Genomic DNA, 22881 nt, shown 5'->3' on the forward strand with positions numbered 1-22881 from the left:
TGTACTTGTGGTGAAGGTTGGTAATAGGGAGGCTATGTATATGAAGGGTACTTATATGTGAATGGGTCTACTTAAGATAGTGGTGGTCGATAATATGGATAGAAAAGAGTTTGTATAAGATCTAGTGAAGAGAAGCATGGGCTGCTACCAATAAGTTTAGGACTTGAAGGTGTTGGGAGCTGAGTATTCAATGTAGGTTGAGATCTACCTAGGTTATTGCAACAATTGTCCTTGATGGGCCCATAGTTAGCTTCTTTCACTAACCAATAAATGATTTGATAGATCTACAAAGTATTTCATCCCTAGTTGCCATTTGCACAAATAGAATAAAAATACATAAATCATGAATTAGAGTAATGAAAAGATCATGTAATGAAATAAACATATAAAAGACATACAATAAAAATAATATATAACATGCAATAATTAAATTCATATGACAAAAGAAGTTACAGGATTTTACAATAAAGTATAAAACATACATATCATTCAAGCTCATCACTTGAAATTAAATCGCTTATGCTTGCACTTTGTTTGCCAAATGACTCACTTTTACTACTCTTCACAATATAGCTATCAATATCCTCCCATTGTGAATCACTACTAACTAAAGTATGCAATGGGTCTTGAAAATCAGTAGCATGTTCCCCAAAATCATTCATTTTTTTCTTCTTGATGCGCCATCAATATGATATCCTAACTTTCAACAATCCCATGCGACTTAGGCATCGTTTGTGATGGCTTTCTTTCTGCTTCTTAAAGTAGCAGAAAGAAAGTCGCCGCAAACGAAGCCTTAGTTTTGATGACTACTAACCAATTTTCCTTGGATTTAACTCCAACCAGATACTTTAAATAATACACCTGAGTTGCTTGGTGTGGTATCATGAATGAATCAAATTTAACATATCTCTTTGATAGCTTCATTTCAGTAATATAGTATACGTTATGCACCCTAGTACATCGAACCACTCATAGTTAAATAAGAATAATCTCTTACTATATTCACCTAGATAGTATAGCTGAATACTTCTTTTTATAGTGTCATAATAGCTACACTCAATATTTGTGTGAATGTTCCCTCTAACATAAACATCATATTTTATGTATTTTTTCCTTTCACTTCAAGATTGGGTGTGCAATATATAACCATTGACAAAGAATATAGCCCATTTGTTGACTATTTGCATTAGGCCCATTTGTATAACATGCAACTCTTTTTATTCAATCATATTTCTTAGGTTATACACATATTAAATACATTAAAACATTAGGTTACTTTGATGTTGAAATTGAAAAATTAGGGAAATGAATTATTCGACCCGTACAAATCTCTTAAACCAAGCTAGAAACTTTGGCTCAATTTTTTTCGATGATAGCATTATCAATTGTAGAAACAGAACTAATAAACAACTTGCAGGTCAATGGATTATCTTGGATTAGGATCTATATAGAAATGGCAATAAGTTTTTGTTATTGAAATTTTGCTCTATGAAGGGTTCCTACTATTAATAATTCATAAGGACTTAGCATAACCTCCTATGCCACAATCAAGATTCATCAGTGATAGTTTTTAAGAAAAATGAAGCCCTTGTCGCAAAGCTGACTACTATTGAGAAAGTTGTGTTTCAGTCCATCTACAAGCAAAACATTTTCAATAAAAAGGTTCTTAGAGTTTCCTATTATATCTCTACCCACCACTTTTGTGGTGGTGTTGTATCCAAGAGTGACCTTGCCTCCAGCGTTGGCCTCCAACAAAATGAATTGGTTGGCATCTCAAGTCATGTGTCGTGAGCATCCGCTATCCAAGTACCACATGCTTTGACGAGGTCTTTTGTGAGAGCACACCTACAAAATCATCAAACATCAAATTTAGAAACCTAAACAAGTTTAGGTCTCTTCTTATGCAAAGAATAATGCAATGCATGTGTGTTATGCTGTGAATCATGCAATTTGGGTCTCCACACCTAATGTGTACTATGGTGAACAGTGCAAGTGTGTGAAATGTGTCCTAACATGCTACATAAAAACTTATAACACTAGAAAAAGGGTTTACTAATCTACTCAAGTGGTGAAGGTTCTTCTTAAAGTTATGTGATGCATGCAATGATTATTTATCATTTTCAAATGCTTTGAGTTTTTCTTTTAATGATTTATTTTTATATTAATAAGTTGCCACTTCCATTTTTAACTGATGTTCATTATTATCTATCTTCCATGAAAGTTCTTCTAATTTTTAAATTCTTTTTCTAACTCAATATACGATGACTTTAAGGAATCATGTGCATCAAATAATTCAATATGCTTTTTATTTAATGCATCAAACTGATCAAGTAATAACATGTGATTGCTATCAATTATGGAGTGATCTTTAAACAACACTTCATGCTCCTTTTGCAAATTTAAAAGTTCTAATTTCATGCTAGCATGCAATTTCTTAAGTTTTCTATATGATGCATGATTTTTTTAAAAACTTCAAGTAATTTATTGTAGGTTAGTTCACATATCTCTTCTTGGTCAGGCTGACCAAGATGATCGTCTGCCATCAAGCACAAGTTTATTGTCTCCTCCTCAACTTTAGTCTTAGAGGATTCATATGTAGAATCTACCCAGAAAGCCTTTTGAAATTGCTTATTGTCCTTCCTGAACTTGGGTTTCTTCTCACCCTTCTCCTTACTTTGGTGAGCCTTAAGTATAATATAATCAGCCTTAACATGTCTTGGCTTCCTGTATTCAAAACAAATCATATCAGTAGAATTTTTTAAATTCTTTCCACTCTTACCATTATTCCACTTTTGATGATGCTTTTGCTTCTTCCTCAGAAAGCTTTTGAATTGCTTAGTGATTAAGGCAACATCATCACTTTCAAACCCATAAGTATCAGTGTCTGTTTCGTTGGCCTTCATCGCCATAGTTTTCTCCTTCTTTTTTCTCATATTCATCAATTTATCTTTGGTTCACTCCTTTCTCCTAGGCAATGAGTGATCCAAGTTAGTAATCAACAGATTAAGTATTCAAATCATCAGGCTCAATTATTTGGAGTAATCTTAGCATCAAAGGAAGAAGGCAAGAATCACAAAATTTTATTAACTTTTTCATAGTTCGTGAGTTCTCTACCTAAGGTATGCAGTGATATGACAATTTGAGTAAACCTAGTATATATTTCAGAAATCGATTCAGTAGGTTTCATACAAAAAAGTTTATAGTCATGCAATAAAATATTCAACATAGATTTCTTTACTTCATTTGTTCCTTTATAAGTAATACACAATCTATCCTATATTTTTTTACCAGTAGCACAATTTGAGACACGCATGTATTCTTTCGATTTCAAAGCACATAAAAAATAGTTCAAGTATTTTGCATTAAGTTGTGCTAAATTGCTATCATCAAAATTCCATTTAGTAAAAGGAAGTTCAATTTTAATGCCATTAATTTCATGAGTAGGTGGTGAATATCTATCCTTAACAAGCATCCGCATGTGATTGTCAATTGATTGTAAAAAAGTAGACATGCGAGTTTTTCAAAAATTAAAAGGTATGCTATCAAATAAAGGTGGTCGAGTAATAGAATACCCTTATACAGTATTATGATTATTGAAGTTAGCCATTGATCAAAATTTAAAAGTTTTCAAAAACTCAATTTTATGAATCCCGCTCTAATACCACTTGAAAGTTTGTTAGAGATGTTAAGCCCTTATGAACAAGCCGAGGCTAACCAAGAGGGGGGTTAGCTATTTATTTAAAAAGATTTTGGTGTTTAAAAAAAGTTCTCAAACAAAATAATAATCATAACCAAATAATCACCAAAAAATAAAGTGCGAAAATTAAATGCGAAAAAATGCAATAAGAAAGAACACACCAATTTTTATAGTGGTTCAATCAACTTGACCAACATCCACTCCCCGAAGCCTCTCCTCTGGATATTGCACTAAATTCAATGTCTCTCCTTTTTCCCCCATAGAAAGGTGGAGAAGTCCATACAAAAGCTTCTTTCTATCGACCCCGATGAGGTAGAGAACCCAACTCCTTTCGCTTCCTCCTGAAGTAGGCAGAGAAGATGACTCAGATCCTTTCTTGGAGCAACCTTTATGAAACCCCTAACAAAGTTACTTAGCATCAGGACTCACTTTCTTACATTTGACTCAAGAAAATGGAAAAGACCCTTAACGTACACTTACAGACTGACTCAGTCCTAATCTATCTAATTTTGAGTTGGCTTAATTTGCAATTTGATCTTATGGACCTGAAACATTAGTAGGCAAGACAGTTATAGAAAAATAAAAGTGAAAAAATGTTTACTATCATCAAAATTATAATTCCTAAATCTAGATTTGTAATAAAGATGAGACCCAAACTTGTTTGGGTTCCCAAATCTAACTTATGATGATTTTGTAGTTGTGCTCTTATAGAAGGCCTCATAAGAGCATGTGATACCTGAATATCAAATGTTCAAGGCATATGATTGGAGATGTAAATCAATTCATTTCATTGGAGGCTAGAGCAGGAGGCTATGCAACACTTGGAGATAACACCAATAGGAGAGTGATGGGGTCAGGTATAATTGATAACTCTAAACATTTTATCATTAAAAATGTTTTACTGGTAGATGGATTAAAACATAACTTGCTCAACATAAGCGAGCTCTATGATAAAGGCTTCAACATCAAATTCTTATCTACCAGCTATATAATATGCTTAAATAACAAAACTATTTTGCAGGAAATGAGAATCAATAATTTCTACATGCTAGATCTAAATTACATCAAGTATGACACTGCTCTTTGCTTAAAAATTATTGTTGATGCATCTTGGTTATATCATAGGAGATTGTGTCATGCAAGCTTGAAAAATCTTAGAAAAATCACCCAAAAAGACTTACTGAGAGGAATTCCTAAACTAGAATTCACAAAAGACCATATGTGTGATGCCTGTCAATTAGGGAAATAAGTCAAATCCTCTTTACACTTAAAAAAAGACATAAACACTAGCAAACCCTTAGAAGTCTTACACATGTATCTCTTTGGACCTGTCAACATTGCAAGCTTAGGAGGGAAAGTCTTTGGATATATGATTATTGATGATTATTCGAGGTTTACCTGGGTTATATTCTTATCTCATAAAAGTGAATCATTTGAGAAGTTTAAATCTTTTTCCAGTTAGATTCAAAAGAAGCTAGGTTGTAAAATTCTTACTAATTATAATGATCATGATGGAGAATTTGAGAATGAAAAATTTGAATCTTTTTGTGTGGAGAAAGGGATAGATCACAACTTTTCAACTCTTAGAACCCCTCAGCAAAATGGGGTACCTGAAATAAAGAATAGGACCCTTGTAAAAGCCACTAGAGCCATGTTAGCTGAATACTAACTTCCAAAATACTTTTGGGCATAAGCGGTGAATACAATATGTTATGTTCTAAATAGGATAAATATTAGATCCAAGATGAATAAGATACCCTACGAAATTCTGAAGGGTAGAACACCCAACCTCTCTCACCTCTATGTCTTTGGATGTAAAGTGTTTATTATGAATAATGTAAAATCTCTACTATGAAAAGTTTCACCCAAAATCTGAAGGAGTATTCCTATGTTACTCAAGTGTTGAGAAATCTTATAGAGTTTTCAATAAAAGAATACTAGTAGTAGAGGAGACCACTCATGTTGTGTTTGATGAATCTCATAATTCTGGAGGGTCTAGTGTAGAAGAAGTGGAGGATGTAGAAGAAACCCAAGGATTATAATCTTTAAATCTGGAAAACTTTTTAACAAACTAGAAAACTTTAAATCTGGAAAACCCATCAAATTTCAACAAACTAGAAAACTTTTTATTTATCTTTACATCAAAATTTTGGATGGTAGACATATTAGCACATATGTTCCCAATATTAGCTCTTTTTTGTTCAAAATATTGTTTGGGAGATGTATTTTGTGAATCCAACTCTTGAGAAATCTTAAAATCTGATTTTGGCTCAACACCAGCTTTTTAGCTTGCATACAAATTAACATCTAGGGATATATAATTACAATTAATTTTGAATAATTTTTAATTAATATATTTATTTTGGCTAAATAAGAAACCAAAGTCCAAGTACTATGTAGAAGATAATTTTTAATGGTTAAGCTTATGTATGAAGTTTAATCAAATGTAAATGAAAGAAAAAAAATTAAACAAAAATTAAACAAAGAATATCACAAAAAAAAAAAAAAAAACATACCATAACACACATGAGAAGAACTAGATAATTAAAAATAAATTCAAACTCAAAACATAATTGGGTTGCCTCCCATCAGCGCTAAGCTTATAGAATTCAATTAGACTATGCCAATCATTCTTTTTTAAGGATGAACTAATTTAGTGTAATAATTTCTCTGACAGTCAATATCTCCTCCCAAATAAGGCCTCAACCTATGGCCATTGACCTTAAATGTGCAAGGTCTTCTTATCTTGAATTTCAACGGCTTAAGAGGGGAATACTTTGGTAATATTGAATGGGCTAGACTACCTAAACTTATGTTTTCCTAGAAATAATTTTGATCTAGAGTTAAAAAGATAACCCTCTTGTATAGGGATAAATTTTTTCTTAATAAGCTTACATCATGCCTTTTTTTTAAATTTTCTCTTTACAAATCTTGGCATTTTCATAAGCCTTGTGTCTAAATTCTTCTAATTTATTCAACTACTTTAATATTTTTTTTCTTTTGCTCCCTTAAGATTAAAATTTAATTCTTTCACTATATAGAATGCCTTATGCTCTAATTCTATAAGAAGGTGGCATGCTTTTCCAAATATTGGCCTATAGGGAAACATTCAAATAGAGGGTTTAAAAGTAGTTCTATAGGTCCATAATACATAATCTAGTTCAATAACCTAGTCTTTCCTATTAAAACTAACAGTTTTTTTTTATAATTTTTTTTATCTCTCTATTACTTGTTTTAGCTTAGCCACTAATTTGTGGATGATAACTTATTATAACCCTATAATGAATACCATATTTAACTAGTGTTATTTTTTACTCTCTTATTATGAATGATGTCCCCCATTACTGATTAATTCTCTAAGTATTCCAAATCTAGAAAAAATATTTTTCATTAAAAAGTTAAGCACAACCTGAGCATTAGTTCTAGGGGCTTCCATTCCTTCAATCCATTTTGATAAATGTTTAATATTAATAGAATATAGTTGCATCCATGAGATTGAACAAATAGTCCCATAAAATTTAATCCCCAAAAATCAAATAACTTAACTTCTAACCCATAACTCAAAGTCATCTCATTTCTTCTAGAAGTATTTCCAGCTCTTTAACATTGATCACACTTCCTATTATAATAATGAACATTAGAAGACTAAGCCTTTATAATTATAAATAGACTTCAAACTCCTACTACATTATTTTCTCTCCTTTTATGGGGGAGAATCAAAGCTTGTGTCAGAAGATTGAACCTTTGAGGCCATTGATATTCTTTAAATCACTATCAAAATATTTTCCCCTCAAATTATTAGAGAAAATTTAACTAGTGTGAGAAAACCATGCGTTTCCCTTTCCTTAGGGGGATATTTAAAGATCGAAAGGTCAGGCACACATTGATGTCTAAATGGGGTGCCCAATTAAATAAAAAAATATTAGCATCTCGAGAAGGGGGCATTGCAAGTGCCCTGTAAGCATATGAAATGTGTGCATTGGTAACAAGTAGTGACCAATTCACTTGACCATTAGCACATGTCTTGACCCATTCTTTAACCTAGATGTGAAAATTTTAACAATTTTGGTGTCCCCTAAACTATTTTATGATGTTCTAGATTATATTTTGGCAATTTATGGCCTAACTAGGCCACTATAGCCAATTTCAATTAATTTTTAAACTTTAGGCTGATATTTTCAAGATTTTTTTCATTGATAAACACATGACTTCATGAAATGTTAAAATTATAAATAAAGATATTTTATTTTATTCATGACTATGATGGGAGGTCAACATTGATGACTAGGGAGCTATCACACCTTGGGTTTTTTTTAATTAAAATTTTGAAATATTATATATATAATGATGTTTAAATGGGGTGCGCAATTAAATAAAAAAATATCAGCATCTTGAGAAGGGGGCATTGCAAGTGCCCTGCATGACATACGAAATGTATGCATTGGTAACAAGTAGTAACCAATTCACTTGACCATTCACACATGTCTTGGCCTATTCTTTAACCTGGATGGGAAATTTTCAATAATTTTGGAGTACCCAAAACTATTTTATGATGTTCTAGATTATATTTTGGCACTTTATAGCCTAACTAAGCCAATATGGCCAATTGCAATTAGTTTTTAAAGTTTAGAGAGATATTTTTCAAGATTTTTATCATTGATAAACACACGACTTCATGAAATGTTAAAATTATAAATAAAGATATTTTATTTGAATCATAACTCTGATGGGAGGTCCACATTGATGACTAGGGAGCTATCACTCCTTGTATTATTTTTTAATTAAAATTTTGCAATGAGAACTTCTTGGAAAGACTAGAAATATTATTTTAGACTCCACATGTTTTGATGTTTAAAAATATGATAAAAAATAGTAAATCATCAAAAATCACCTTGATTAGGCATGATTCTCAGGCCATATTTGAACTGGAAATTTCTAAATTAAATTTAAAACCATATAAAGTCTAATTTTGGCAAACTTTGTTGGTAAACTAAATGTTTAGATGAGACAAACACAACAATATCAAATATAGTCCAGTTTGAGTCCTAATTAGTACAAATTAAGAGTCTTAATAATAATTAGAAACTTCAAGACATTAATTTGATAACCATATGATCTACATATTTTGCATATTTAACATAGAATTGAGTGGTTTAACAAAACAAATCCATTAAGCCCATGTTGCTTAATTCTAACATCAATAGGACACTTAAATGATAAAAAAATATTTGCATAATACTTTGATAATTAGTTTGTTTTGACACCCTCTTTTTTCAGTATTATTTTTTTATTTCATTGAGATAAAAATTTAATCATATGAATTTTGCATCTATTTATTGTCTATAAATAATATATAATGCCAAATATATATTTATATTATAAATTTTTTACTTTTAATTATAGAAATATTTTATGTCCATATCATATCAGAATCTATATCTCTTATCTCTATATCCTCTACATCCTTGGCAATAAATACACATAAATATAATGTCAATTATGTATTTCTTGGCAATAATATTCTTGTCAATAATATATATGTCTATTATCCTGAATCAAGTCCAGCAAATAGGAAAAACAGTATGTCATAATATTTTTATAAAAATAAATAAGAATAATATTTAAAATCTTTAAATTTCAATTAAATATTTTATATGATATTTTAAATTATATTAATCTCAATTTAAAAGAAAATTTTTTTGAAATTCATTCTCATACATTTTCTAAAGAAAATCTCGACTTAAACTTTTTCACAAACAAATATAAACATAGTACACATAATAATTGAGTGCCTAAGGCAAACAGGGGAACATTATCTCATTCTCTGCCATGGTAAGGCAGATTCTTCCGCATTGTTCTCGCTCAATCTTGTGGCTATTAACTAAACTAGTATGTCCTTATTCCACCACCACGCCCAGCTTTTCCCTAAGTGATATTCTCCAACTGGCTCCACCTCCATTTCCAGCTCAGTTCAACTCCCTTCTCCTCCATATAAGAAACCCACCTGCTTCCCACTCTTCAACCATCAATCCAAGCACTCCCGCAGTTTCACTACTCACAATTAATGGCTTCAAGGAACTCATCTTCAACCTGGACACAGAAGCAGAACAAGCTCTTCGAGCGAGCACTTGCAGTGTATGACAAGGACACGCCGGACCGGTGGCAAAATGTGGCCCGAGCCGTCGGAGGTAAGACGGCGGAGGAGGTGAAACTCCACTACGAACTTCTTGTTGAGGATCTCAAGTATATTGAGTCTGGCCATTTCCCAGCCCCAGATTACAAATCCTCCGGTGCCAGGAACACTGTTACCGAAGAGGAGTCGAGGTCGTTTGCTTTTATTCTAACTTCTCTTCCACTGTTTTTTTTTTAAATTCTTTTTTTTTGGGACATTTAGGCCAATTAAGGCAAACTCACACACACAACCCATACACAAAGACTCGAATCTTGGACCTCTTAGTTGGAAGCCTAAGCTCTCAACCAAAAGGCCAAGGAGAATTGTGTTTTTTTAAATTCTTATGGACGGTTTTTTACAGCTTAGTACGGACCTCGGTCATTTATTTAAACTACAGCTCCGTGCTTGTTTTATTGATAGTTCCTTCGCTGATGGCCAATTTGTTTAAAGATAAAAATGCTTTGGATCATGTAGGAAAACTGAATTAAAGCACTTTTTAATTGTTATAAAATTAATAAAGATGTGTCCCTTTTTATTTTTTTATAAAGGAGAGATTTGATTGCAAATTTAGGATAGATCATTCTGTGCAGCGTCTGTACGTATCTGGAGGTCAATTCGAATGCGTCACGTCATCCAATGCACTGTGTGCATCAAATAAATAAATATTTTTATATGCAACCAGAAAATAGGTCAATTCTCATTGCCCCTGACTCTCAAAACCAATCCAGACATGGCACATCACCCAATACACAACATTGGATGAGGTGGCACGTTCGAATTGACCTCTAAATACGTCCGGATTCCCTTCGCACGTAATAATCTCTCCAATTAAACTATAAGATATTCTTGTTACTTATTTCAATCACTTCGAAACATTTCAATAAAAGGACATTTTAATAGTGCATCCTCTCTTCTCTTATCCCTGAACTATTATAGTTATGGTCCCCAGACCACTCCTATGGACCGCATGACCTAATATCCTCTGCTTTTCCACTAGCACAAATCTGTTCTTTTCTTATGATCTCAAAAGAAGCAACGGAAAGAGGAGTTGCTTTCGGTGTTTTTAGAATACCCAACTTGTACTTATCCTTGTCTGTAATTCCAATTTTGTGCTTATCATGCAATAAAATCATGAACTATGCCTGCACATTCAGCGCAAAGTCCTTATCCTTGTCTGCAATTGAGCCCACCAACTCACATGAAATTTGATCCGAAGACAGACAGACATCACTTTAGACTATAAACATGGTTCTCATTAGACTTTGTTAAAACATAATTAGTTGATAAAGCAGGACATGGCAACTCTTTTTCCTATTAAAATTCTCTGCCCCTCATAATTTATTTTTGAACAGAGTAAAGTTGATTAATTCTTTTAATTTTGTTGGCTTGCAGGCTGAGATACCTAAAGCTCAACTGAATGAGGGCACAGATGTGCTCAGTTTTAAACCCAATGCCTCTTTTTTGTATCCACATTGAAGCAAAATTACTAAAAGATGAAGAAGATGAGAAGGAACTAAGATTGAGGATCTTCATCGTTCCTTTCGACATATATGTAAGGGAATATGCCAAATCAACATGTTCGGGTTAATCTCAAGCAGTTGATGTGTGCCTTATGTTACAAGTCTTGTCTAATAATATGTTTGCATGCTAAGATTCCAGATAAGGTGTCAGTATGGAATAAGAAAGGATTGTTGTCGATCTTTAAAGTTGGATTATTGTTCGTTAAATTCGTTGTTGACGCGTTATATTTTAGCAAATGACATAATGGCTGATATCATATAAAGCAATCGATTCTATTCCTCAAGGTGTTAAATCCAAGATGGTTGGGGCAACAGCCAAGCTCGATTCGCTAAACGCCAGGTTCAAGTAGAGAAATAAGAGAGGGAGACAAAGAATTGTAAATGGAATTTTTTTGAGATTTTATGTCCAACTCAAAATATTCAAATTACTGTACATTTTAATGTAGGTGTACAGAAATGATATTTTGAACATATATTTATATAGTTTTGAAAGCTACATAAAAAACAACATATAAGGCTTTTATAAAAAAATAATTTAAAAATATATGAAAGAATAGTTATAATAATATATGAACATAATTATTAAAATTCCAACTAGTACACAAAACACTTGTCTTGATTGAGTGATTGAGCATGATCTGCTAGTGTTGGAGCAAGCCCCTGTAGCACCATCCTAACATCAAAATAAACTTTCTAGTCTTTTAAAGTTAGGTGTTAATACACTTGCTTCATTTACTTAGGAATAGATTTTTTTAGTGTTGTAGTAAGCCCCCATGGCACCATTCTATTCTTTTAAGATTAGGTGTGTGTCCATGTGCTTCTTTTTCTTAGTATTAGATTTGCTAGTGTTGGAGCAACCCCCCATGGCACCATCCTAGTGAAAAAAGAAAACTCTCTAACCTTTTTTTAGAATAGGTATGAGTCCAAGTGCTTCATTTCCTTAAGATTATATTTGATGGTGTCAGATCAAGCCTCCATTGCTTCCATCATAAAATAAAAATGAAATTCTCTTATATTTTAAGATTAGGTGTGAGTCCTCATGCTTCCTTTCCTTAAGACTAAATTGGCTAGTGCCCTCATGACACCTCATGACACCTCACTAGTTCTGTCAACTATGAACTTGCACACTCTTGAAAGGATAGGTTTAAGTTCCCGTTCTTCTTTTCCATAGGGTTATTCTCGCTAGTGTAGGATAAAATCTCTTAAGTCCCTTCCTAGTGTTCAAACAAAGACCACCGGTACCAAATTTCTATCTTCTTTCTAAGGAAAATGACAAGTACAGAAGCTTATAATCCCCATCATAATATTCACAAGCTGTTAAGGTTATCTGGGACAGAAAGGAACCCTTTTGCTATCTAAAAGAAGTCTCTTGGTTCTTCAAAGTTAGATAAAACTCATCCTCTCTTTAGGACTAAATCTTTCTAGGAAAGGATAAAGAATTTTAGGCCACTTTCTTAGAAATCCATTCTTAACAAAATTTAATCAAATCAAACTGCAAATCGAATGTTTAAACTCTATTCAAAATCACAAACTCAATAAAATTTCAAAACTTAAAATCAAAATACAAGATGGAAATATAAAATAAATTTTAAATCCATTACCCAATTGAGGTCTGAAAATCAAAATCAAAATTGAATTCCCTTGGACATTGTTGATTTGGTCAATGCAAATATGTGCAATATACTTCATCATACTACACATATTGGAAGGAAATTTGTTGACCTTTTTTTTTAAATAAAATTTATGGTCTTCATCATCTTATTTTTAGAATCAGGTTGGGTTAGATCTAATGGAATTAATTCAAATTAAAGTAAATTGAGTTGAATCAACTCATTCTGAATCATACTAAACCACTTTGAATACTAATATATTTAAAACTGGCTTATTCATTTTAGACCATTTCCCTCAAAATCAAATCGCTCAATTTTTAAAGTGATCTTAATGTCTGCACTATAGTGTTAGTATAAGAGAGATGAATATATAATGAAATGACAAAATGCTAAATGAGATAATGATCTTTTCCATTTCTTTCTATAGTAGCAATATAATTGTATATATAGACCCAGGTCTTGACATGTATACGATTGTGATGAAATAGTTTGTTTTATGTTCAAGAGCTTGGAATGATTTATAGCATGTGGGTGGTTACGGTGACAGTGATTATGGTGACTGCTCTATTACACCCCTATAAGATGATGGATCCGAGAAGACTGTTGGCTTGAAACAAAGCTGATGGAATCATGGTGTTGTTAGTGGTTTGGTAAAGATATCTGTGACCCAGTCCACTGTACTGATCAGAAGTTGTCTGATATTGTTATTGTTGATGTGATCCCAAATGAATCTATGACCTATCTCTATATGCATGATTCTAGCATTGAAGACAAGATTATTTGCAAGATCGATAGCAGACGTATTGTCGTAGTATAAGTTGGTGGTCTGGTCGATTTAAATCTAGAAGTCATTCACCAGACACCAAAGCCATAGAATGTTGGCAGTTGCAGTTGATAGAGCTCGATATTCTAACTCGGTGGAAGATCTGGCCACGGTGTGTTGCTTCTTTACATTCCAGGACATGAGTGTGCTTCCAAGAAATGAGCAATAACCTGAAGTTGATTTTCTAGACACAGAATCACCTGCCAAGTCATCATTTAAGAAGGATGTGAGATGTAAATGACCTTTGGTTATGGTTATGCTAAAGTAGAGAGTTTCTCTGATATAGCAAAGGAGTTCTTTCAATAGATAGTCATGGTTTGGTAGAGGATGTTGCATGTTTTGGGAGACGAGATTGATGAAAAAAGCTATATCAGGATGTGTGATAGTTAAACATTGGAGTGAGCCTGTGATTCTATAATATAGACAGGGTTCGAAGGGCTTGGGCTTAGGTGGGCCATTGGACAGTAGCTTTATTAGGTAGGGTTAGCTAGTGGATTACATTTAGTGAGTTGATGTTGGTGTAAGATGGAGAGGGTATATGATTGTTGTGATAAAAAGTATTGATTGTTGTGAGAGATGATTTGAATGTCAATAAAGTTATGAGCCAGTCTTAAATGCTTCATGGTAAACTTTCGATCAAGTTGGTGGAGGAGATTAGATATGGTTGATTGGTCATTTTTTATAAGAAGAATATCATCAATATAAATAAGAAGATATAGTTGAACTTGATTTTGAGTAAAGATGAGAAGAGACAGATCATAATTACTATGATTGAAGCTCAAATATATTAGAAATGTGGTAAAAGTTGTATACCATTAGCGTGGCCCATGTTTTAGGCCATAAATAGTCTTGTGGTGGAGATAAATATGATCTGGATTGGTTGAGTCCTCAAAGCCTTTTGGTTGAGCCATCTAGACAGTTTCAGTGAGATTGTCATGAAGAAACGTGTTGGATACATCCATTTGATGTATCGATAATTGATGATGTAGAGCGATAGTAAGCATTACATGGATAGTGGGTAGCTTTGCCACTGGGTTGAAGGTCTCGTTGTAATTGAGGCCTTGTTCCTGATGATTCCCGAGAGCTACCAGGAGGGCTTTGAGACATGTCACTAAGCCATCCAAATGGTATTTTGTATAATAAGTCCATTTGCATTTCAGAATAGAAACATTCGGTGGTTGTGGTACTAGAAGCTAAGTGCCCTATTTCTATAGAGCAAAAAACTCATGTGTCATAGCTTTTCTCAATTCTTAAATTTTAATAGCATCAGAATAGGTTGTAGGTTCAGAAGATGGAGAAGGAGAGGTTTGTTTGTGAAGTAGAATGAGCCGAGTTCAAGGTTTAAGTGATCTTGTTTACTGCCTAGTAATCATGGGATGTCATTTTAGAGGTTGCAAGTGAGACAGTGGGAGTCAAGGCTACTTTGGTGGATGGAAGATTAATGGGTTGCAGAGGATCAGAAAGGGATAGATCTGATGGTATAGGTGGTTTTGTAAGTTATATGGTGGAGATAGTAGTAGGTTGTATGGTGGAGATAATTATAAGAAGAGATGGTGGTGAAAATGTGTGGGATTTATGGGTGGGAGGAGTAGTCTATTGAAATGGAAAAGAATTGAACAAACGTAGCGTGTATCAAGAGATGGACATGATTAGTATTCCGATCAAGGCATTTATAGCATTTATAAGAGCCTGAGTAGCCAAAGAAAACACAAGAATTTGATTTTGGTTATAGTTTGTGGTGAAGTGGAGAAGGAATGAGAGGAAAATATTCACATCCAAATGTACGAAGATGAGTGCAGAATGGTTGAATATTCTAGAGGAGTTGAAGTGGGAAAATGTTATTTGTGGTTGAAGAAGGCATTTGGTTAATGAGATATGTGGTTAGAAGGGTTGCATCTTGCCAATAGTGATAGGGGCAGATGTAGTATGTAATAAAGTATGAGTAGTGTCTAGGATATGTTTATGCTTGCGCTCAGACATGCCATTCTGTTTTGGGGTATATGAGCATGAAATTTGGTGATGTATACCATGCTTCTCGAGGAACTCAGTGAGAGTGTCCCTTCTTGTTGCATAATTGACAGACTGAAGTCGAAGATGTGGCAAATTAAGGAGAGAATTTTGAGTTTGGTGGAGAACTGCCCCTGTCACGTCTTCTTCAACCTCTATAAGTATAGAGTGTCGTATGAGGATATATGGTGATATTAGGTCGGGTATCCTCTGCCGCAATGTTGATATCCTCACTCATAAGTAAGAAATACAGTTTTTCAAGGTTTACGGGTGTTAATATGGTTTTGAATGAGGTTTTAAATGCTTGATATGAAGGTGGAAGTCCATTTAGAGTGTAAAGGACAATATCCTCAGTGTCCACCATAGAGACTGCAACTATAATGTGATCTACTAAAGTTTTGATTTTTGTTAGGTATTATGCCATGGATAGATTTTTCATGGAGATGTGACACTCACTTTTGAGCTGGATCACCCTAGATCTATTGGTGGATTGAAACCTGAGCTCAAGCGTTACCCAAATGGAACATGTGGAATCAAGATGAAGGATGTAAGGTAGCACAGATGATGTTATGGTGGAACATAATGCTGTAGCTAAGTTTTGATCCCTGAGGATCCACCATATATATGTGGGATTAGGGATGGTGGTACCATTTTTTTTTGGCTAAAAACAAAGGAAGAGGGTAGGAGGGATCCAAAAAATAGGCGAAGCCATTTGCTCGAAAGAGCTAACTGACCTAAGAGCACCAAAGTGTGTAGTTGTTTATAGAAAGCAGACTAGGAACGAGGTTTTTGATAGTGGAAATGAAAATTTTAGGAGGCGATGGGATGGAAGGTGATTCAGTGAACGCATTCACTAAAGGTTCGCTGAGATGAATTAGAATTTTCCATAACGACGCTACTATGGTTACACTCGCTCTAATACCATGAAAAGATCTTAATGATGGCACTATAGTGTTAGTATAACAAAGATGAATAGAGAATGAAATGACATAATGCCAAATGAGAGAATGATATTATCCATTGGTTTCTATAATAGCAATATAATAGTATATATAGTCTTGACACATGTAAGCTTGTGATGAAATAGTTTGTTTTATGTTTGAGAGCTTGGAATGAATTATTGATGACATTGACTGTGGTGAGTGATCTATTAATTTTGATTTATCAATAACCTACTCCTTTATTGTTCCAATGTTCTTTCTGCAAGTTGATACCTCTAGGCTATCAGGGGCAAAGATGGTTGAATCTATTGATTTTAAAGAAATTATGGGGTTGGATGGTCTTTAGTGCCTTCTCCTTCTTCTATGCTTTCAAATTGGGTGAGAGAGATGGATTTCATTCCATTCATCTATGTTAACAGACCTACAAAGCACTCAAGTGCTCAGTACCGATTTCATCTTCACTACTCTGATACCTAACCATTTCTTATATGGTTGCAATCTCAACAGTTTGATAACTGCTATACATCTGCACCATTCATACACTTGGTAGTGAAATATAAATATAATGTAATATCAGTGCTACAGTAAGGAATATAGCTTGGTAAAACACTTTAGCTATATGTCGTCATCTTATTCTTTCTATGTTTACTAACCTGTAGGTCTGGATCTTCTACATGGTATCAAAGCCCAGGTTCTCTAATAGCCTTTATCCCCATTTATTATGGAGGGAAATGACTCCTCATCTATGGCTTCTACTAAGCCATCACAGACAGCTGTCAAAGTGCTCATCCCTGCTCAGTTGAAGTTCTTGATGTCAAATGTAAAGACTGTCCTCAATGTGTAGTTGACTGCAGACAACCATGCCATATGGCGCTCTTAGATTTACAAACTTTTTGCAGCCAATGGATTCACCGGATATTTAGATGGAACATCCCCAAAACCCCCTAAACAGATTCTGCTTCCCAACAACTCCACTGTTATCAACAGTGCCTACAATACTTGGATGCTAGTGGATCAAAACCTGGCTCTTTTCTCCACCATTTAACTGGCGCTCCTTCCTTACGTTCTGACGTTGGATACCTACAAGGACATTTGGAACACTATGGATTGTCATCAACAATCCACAAATAGGTCTCAAATCTTATATCTTAAAAATGAATTACACCTACTAAAAATGAAGGATAAAATAATGGTGCAGTATCTCTTTGAAATTAAGCATCGAGTGGATGTCATTCAAGCCGCAGGTTCTACCATTGAAGCTTAGGATATTGTTCTCTATACAATGAAATTCTTACCTCCTTCATACAATGCCTTTACTGCTATATGTACCAAAAAGCATTCGATTAATTTGGATGAGCTCTACGCCTTGTTGTGGAGCGAAGAAGTTTACATCGCAGCGGATCAAGGTACTGATCAGATGTCTTCCAATCATAATGATTCTTCATTTGCGCTCACTATTTTTCATGGTCGTGGTAGGGGCTGCTCTCGTGGATGGCATAACAATGCATGTGGCGGGCATGCATCGTCTAATTTATCTGCTCATAGAGGTGGATGTCGGCCAGCTCAAAATATTGAATGCCAAGTCTATCTAAAACTAGGACACTCTGCTTCTTCTTACTGGCACAGGGGAATTTTTCTTATAAACCAACTCAACCGCAAGCTTTCCTTGCTAATGAGGATCAGACCTCTATTGATTGGTTTCTAGATTCAGGTACTTCTAGTCACTTAACATCAAATTTCTCACAATTGCATTCCTCTCAACCGTATGCTGGAAGCTCTCATGTGCAGGTCAGAAATGGTCACTAGCTTCCTATAGCTCATTTTGGAAAAGGCATCTTGCCTATTCCAATGTGTAAGCTTGTATTATCGCACATCCTCCATGTCCCTCACCTAACTTATAATCTTCTTTATGTGCATCGCTTACCTCAAGACAATCCCTGTTATGCTTTATTTCATGCTAATGGTTTTGTCATTAAGGAATCCAAGACTCATCAGACACTGCTTCAGGGGTCCAATCATCAAGGGTTGTACCCTATTAAGCTCCTAGTCACATCCACATCATCTCAAGCTCCAAAATCACCTATTGGGTTTCTCAACAATCCTGTTTCTCATGGCTCATGGCATCATCGACTTGGGCATCCATCTGTAACCACTCAAAAATTTCTGCCTTCAATGTTTTCTCTTAAAAAAATCTATGTCTCTTTGAGATTCATGTGCTCACGCAAAGAGTCTTATACTTCCTTTCTCTTTAGCTCTACCTAGGACTTCTAAATGTCTCAAATTAGTGCATATAGATGTATGGGGTCCCTCTCCAATTTTGTCTACTCAAAATTTTAAATATTATCAAGTGTTTGTTGATGACTTTACTAGATATTATTGGATGTACCCCTTGAAATTAAAATCTGATGCTTTACATACATTCTTACAATTTAAATGTATGGTAGAAAAGCAATTTCAATCTCCCATTGAAATGCTTCAATCTGATCGTGGTGGAGAATTTCTTAACCAACAATTTCAAACTAAATTATAGTCATTTGGCATTTTACGTAGTCTTACTTGTCCATACACACCCCAACAAAATGGTTTCGTAGAAAGAAAACACTATCATATGTTAGAGACCATGCGGGCTCTACTTTTACATGCCAATCTACCTCAAACATATTGGGTTGACACATTACTCACCGCTGCTTACTTGATAAACAATTTTCCCTCTGCCTCACTAAACAATTGTCTCCATATCACAAACTCTTTCATCATTTACCTACATATGAGAAGCTTCTAGTTTTTGGTTGCTTATGTTATTTATGGATACCTACAGTCTATCATCACAAACTTCAACCCCGCACTATAGTCTGTGTCTTCCTCGGCTACACTACTCATTCAAAAGGCTATAAATGTCTCGATCCTCTTACTAATAAAATTTATATATCGCCTCATGTTCAATTCTTTGAACATATTTTTCCTTTCAAAAATATCCAGCCTACTCAGCCACCCTCTCCTATAATCATATAACCACCAGTAACATCTAATCCCCTGACACTACTACCAAATCCTCCTACATTACATTCTTCCCATATTCCCAACAACCCAACTCCAGTTAATCGAATGAATTCACCTCTCCTATACCTTTTGTTCACCCTACTTCTCCACAACATATATCCAATACTCATGTCTCTCCCCTTCTGACCACTCCACATTCCCATCAACTTCAATGCCGCAAGTTCGCCCTCTTCATCAACCCATGGTGACTCATCACCAGACAAGAATTGTGGCACAAGGATTCAAACAAGAATTTGGCACTAACTATAATGATACATTTAGCCCCGTGGCCAAATTTCTAACCATCCGCCTTCTATTGACGTTGGCAACTACTTATCAGTGGTCTATTCTGCACCTAGACATCTCAAATGCCTTTATGCATGGTACTCTTGTTGAACTTGTATTTATGAACCAGCCACCTAGCTTTCAAGATCCACAATTTTTGCACTTTGTATGTTATCTACATAAGTCCATATACGGGCTAAAACAATCCCCTCACAAATGGTTCTCTATGGTATCCTCTCATCTCATAACCTACGAATTTGTTCAAACCAAAGATGATCCCTCGTTATTCCTTTACCACAAGGATCAGACTCATCTATATCTTGTGGCATATGTGGATGCTTTTCTGCACATAGGGAACAATCAATTGGCCATTGATCAACTATTAACCAATCTCAATTCACAATTCCGCATGCGAAATCTTGGTTCAGTATCCCAATTCTTTGGAATTAAGGTCTCATCTCATCAAAATGGTCTTCTGCTTTAACAATCTTGGTATATTACCAAGATACTTAATAAAGCAGATATGCTAAATTGCAAGCCCTCCCCCAGCCCTTTGCCATCCAAAATTCCTCAATCTGGATCAGATTCGTAGCTATATTCGCATCCATAACTCCACAAACAACTTATCGGCTCTCTATAATATGTGACAATCACAAGATCAGATGTGGCTTTTTCAATAAATTATCTATGTCAGCATATGCACCAACCTCATCTAATCCTTTTCCAGCATCTTCAAAGAGTCTTACGATACTTGAGAGGCACTACAAATTATGCATTTCCCATTGTGGCTACTATGTTGACTCTTCGTGCATATGCGGACTCTGATTGGGCTACTAATACACATGATCATCACTCCATTTTAGGTTTTTGGACATTTATTGATGATAGTCTGCTCTCTTTGTCTGTCAAAAAGCAACCCACGGTTGCTCGTTCACCAACCGAGGTAGTATATCATGCCTTAGCTACACTAGCAAGTGATGCTCTCTGGTTGCATCAATCACTTCTAGATTTTTAGATTTCCAATTCCCCGTCTGCTCCCATATTTTGTGACAACATCTCCGCTATTGCTTTTATAAAGAACTCGATATTTCATGCCCAGACAAAACATATTGAGGTCGGCTGTCACTTTATACATGAATTTTTTAAAGGTCACAGTGTCATCGTCCACCACATTGCCTCTACAAATAAAATAGCTGATATATTCACCAAATCCTTATCGGCTATGAGGTATCATCTATTATGATCCAAGTTAACAATTATAGATCCATCATCAACTTGAGGGGGGGGGGGGGGGGGGGTGTGTTAACAACCTGCAAAGCACTCAAGTGCTCAGTACCGGTTTCAGCTCCACTACTTAAATTCTTAACCATTTCTTGTACGGTTGCAATCTTAACCATTTGATAGCTGTTATACATCTGCAACCATTCATACACTTGGAGTGTAATATCAATGCTACAGTAAGGAATGAAGCTTTGTAAACCACTTTAGCTATATGATATCATCTTCTTCCTTATGTGTTTACTAACCTGCAGGTCTGGAGCTTCACAATCTAGCTCACATGCGATTTGGATGAGAGGAGAAATAAGGAGTGTGAGTGAGAAAACCTCTTACATGCGATGGGCTAGACAGATTGACCAATAGATAACTAACTTGGGGTTTTAGTTTGTGGTTAGCCGGTGAAATTGAGAGACAGTGAAGGATTTAACAGGTAAAATTTTCTTCTTCTTCTTCTTATTTTACTTTCATAAAATCTGAGAAGAAAAGTCAGAGGTTTTCATTTTGTCACTCTTGTTTGTCGAAGATAGTTTGAACTAAGGAAAATAAATTTTCAGAGGGAGAAATTAGAGAGAGACTCTAGGTTCGTTTATTTTTGAATTTTTCAGATCCTAAATTCACACTACAGGAAAAACGCCGAATCCGGCGGTTTTTCGGCGTTAGCCTAATATTCACCGGCGGTTTTTTTAACTACCGGCGGCTTTACAGCGGGTTTTGTGCCGCCGGAAAAAATCGCGTAGGAAACTATCACCGGCGGTTTTTTACCGACGGTTTATGTAGCCGGCGGTTTTTCGACGGTTCCGACCGCCGGTTTCAACCGGATTTTATGCCGGCGGTTTTCCGGCTGTGACGCCGCCGGCTATTTGACCGACGGCCTACCGGCGGTCGGTTTACTGACGGTTTGCCGGCGGTTTAGTTAGCCGTCGTATTTTTTTAAAACCGCCGGCCTTCGCCTGTAGACCGCCGGTTAATTAACCGGAGAAAGCCGGCGGTCTAACCGTCGGTATTTCCGGCGGTCTAAACCGCCGGATGTCCACCGTAGAACCGCCGGTGGCCGTCGGTAACCGCCGGTAATAAACCGACGGTGTAATGCCATTACCGGAGGCTGGCAATTGGCCGTCCGGTATCGTAGTTTCCGGCGGCCAAACCGCCGGGTAATAGCCATTTTTCCTGTAGTGTCATGGTTTGGTTGAATGGTGGTGGAGGGTCTCCTATCATTTCCATCTAATGATTGGAATACCTCCATTCCATACTCTATGAGGAATCCTAATGATTTTTTTTCATGGTGGATCCAAAAGCATGAGTATTACCAACCGAGATATTAAGATAAAAAAATGTCCTTTTATCATAAATGAGGGTCGTTTACCTCCTGTGAAGGAGGTTGTTTCGGTGATTGGTAAGGGAAAGGAAATAACTGAAGCCACTCAGAAAAAGGTTTCCGTGGCTCCACCAATTAAGAATCTACTATATGGAATGGCAAATGATTTGGAAGCTTCATCATCCATTGGCTTC

The 22881-nt window shown here is 35.2% G+C and overlaps 1 protein-coding gene across 2 annotated transcripts; it reads left to right on the forward strand.

The window, feature by feature from the left end:
• Positions 1–9507: 9507 nt before the first annotated feature.
• On the forward strand, positions 9508–11596 carry LOC110105142 (protein RADIALIS-like 3). Of its 2 annotated transcripts, none has more exons than XM_020834522.2 (2): positions 9508–10024; positions 11262–11596. In XM_020834522.2, exons 1-2 carry the CDS (start codon positions 9762–9764, stop codon positions 11284–11286), a joined length of 288 nt encoding a protein of 95 aa, XP_020690181.1. In that variant the 5' UTR covers positions 9508–9761; the 3' UTR covers positions 11287–11596. The 2 variants fall into 2 exon arrangements, with proteins under 2 accessions (XP_020690181.1, XP_020690182.1); XM_020834523.2 differs by having other exon boundaries at positions 9516–10021.
• Positions 11597–22881: the final 11285 nt, after the last annotated feature.

This window comes from Dendrobium catenatum, unplaced genomic scaffold (assembly GCF_001605985.2).
Source record: "Dendrobium catenatum unplaced genomic scaffold, ASM160598v2 fragScaff_scaffold_1316, whole genome shotgun sequence".
NCBI classification, from domain to species: Eukaryota; Viridiplantae; Streptophyta; class Magnoliopsida; order Asparagales; family Orchidaceae; genus Dendrobium; species Dendrobium catenatum.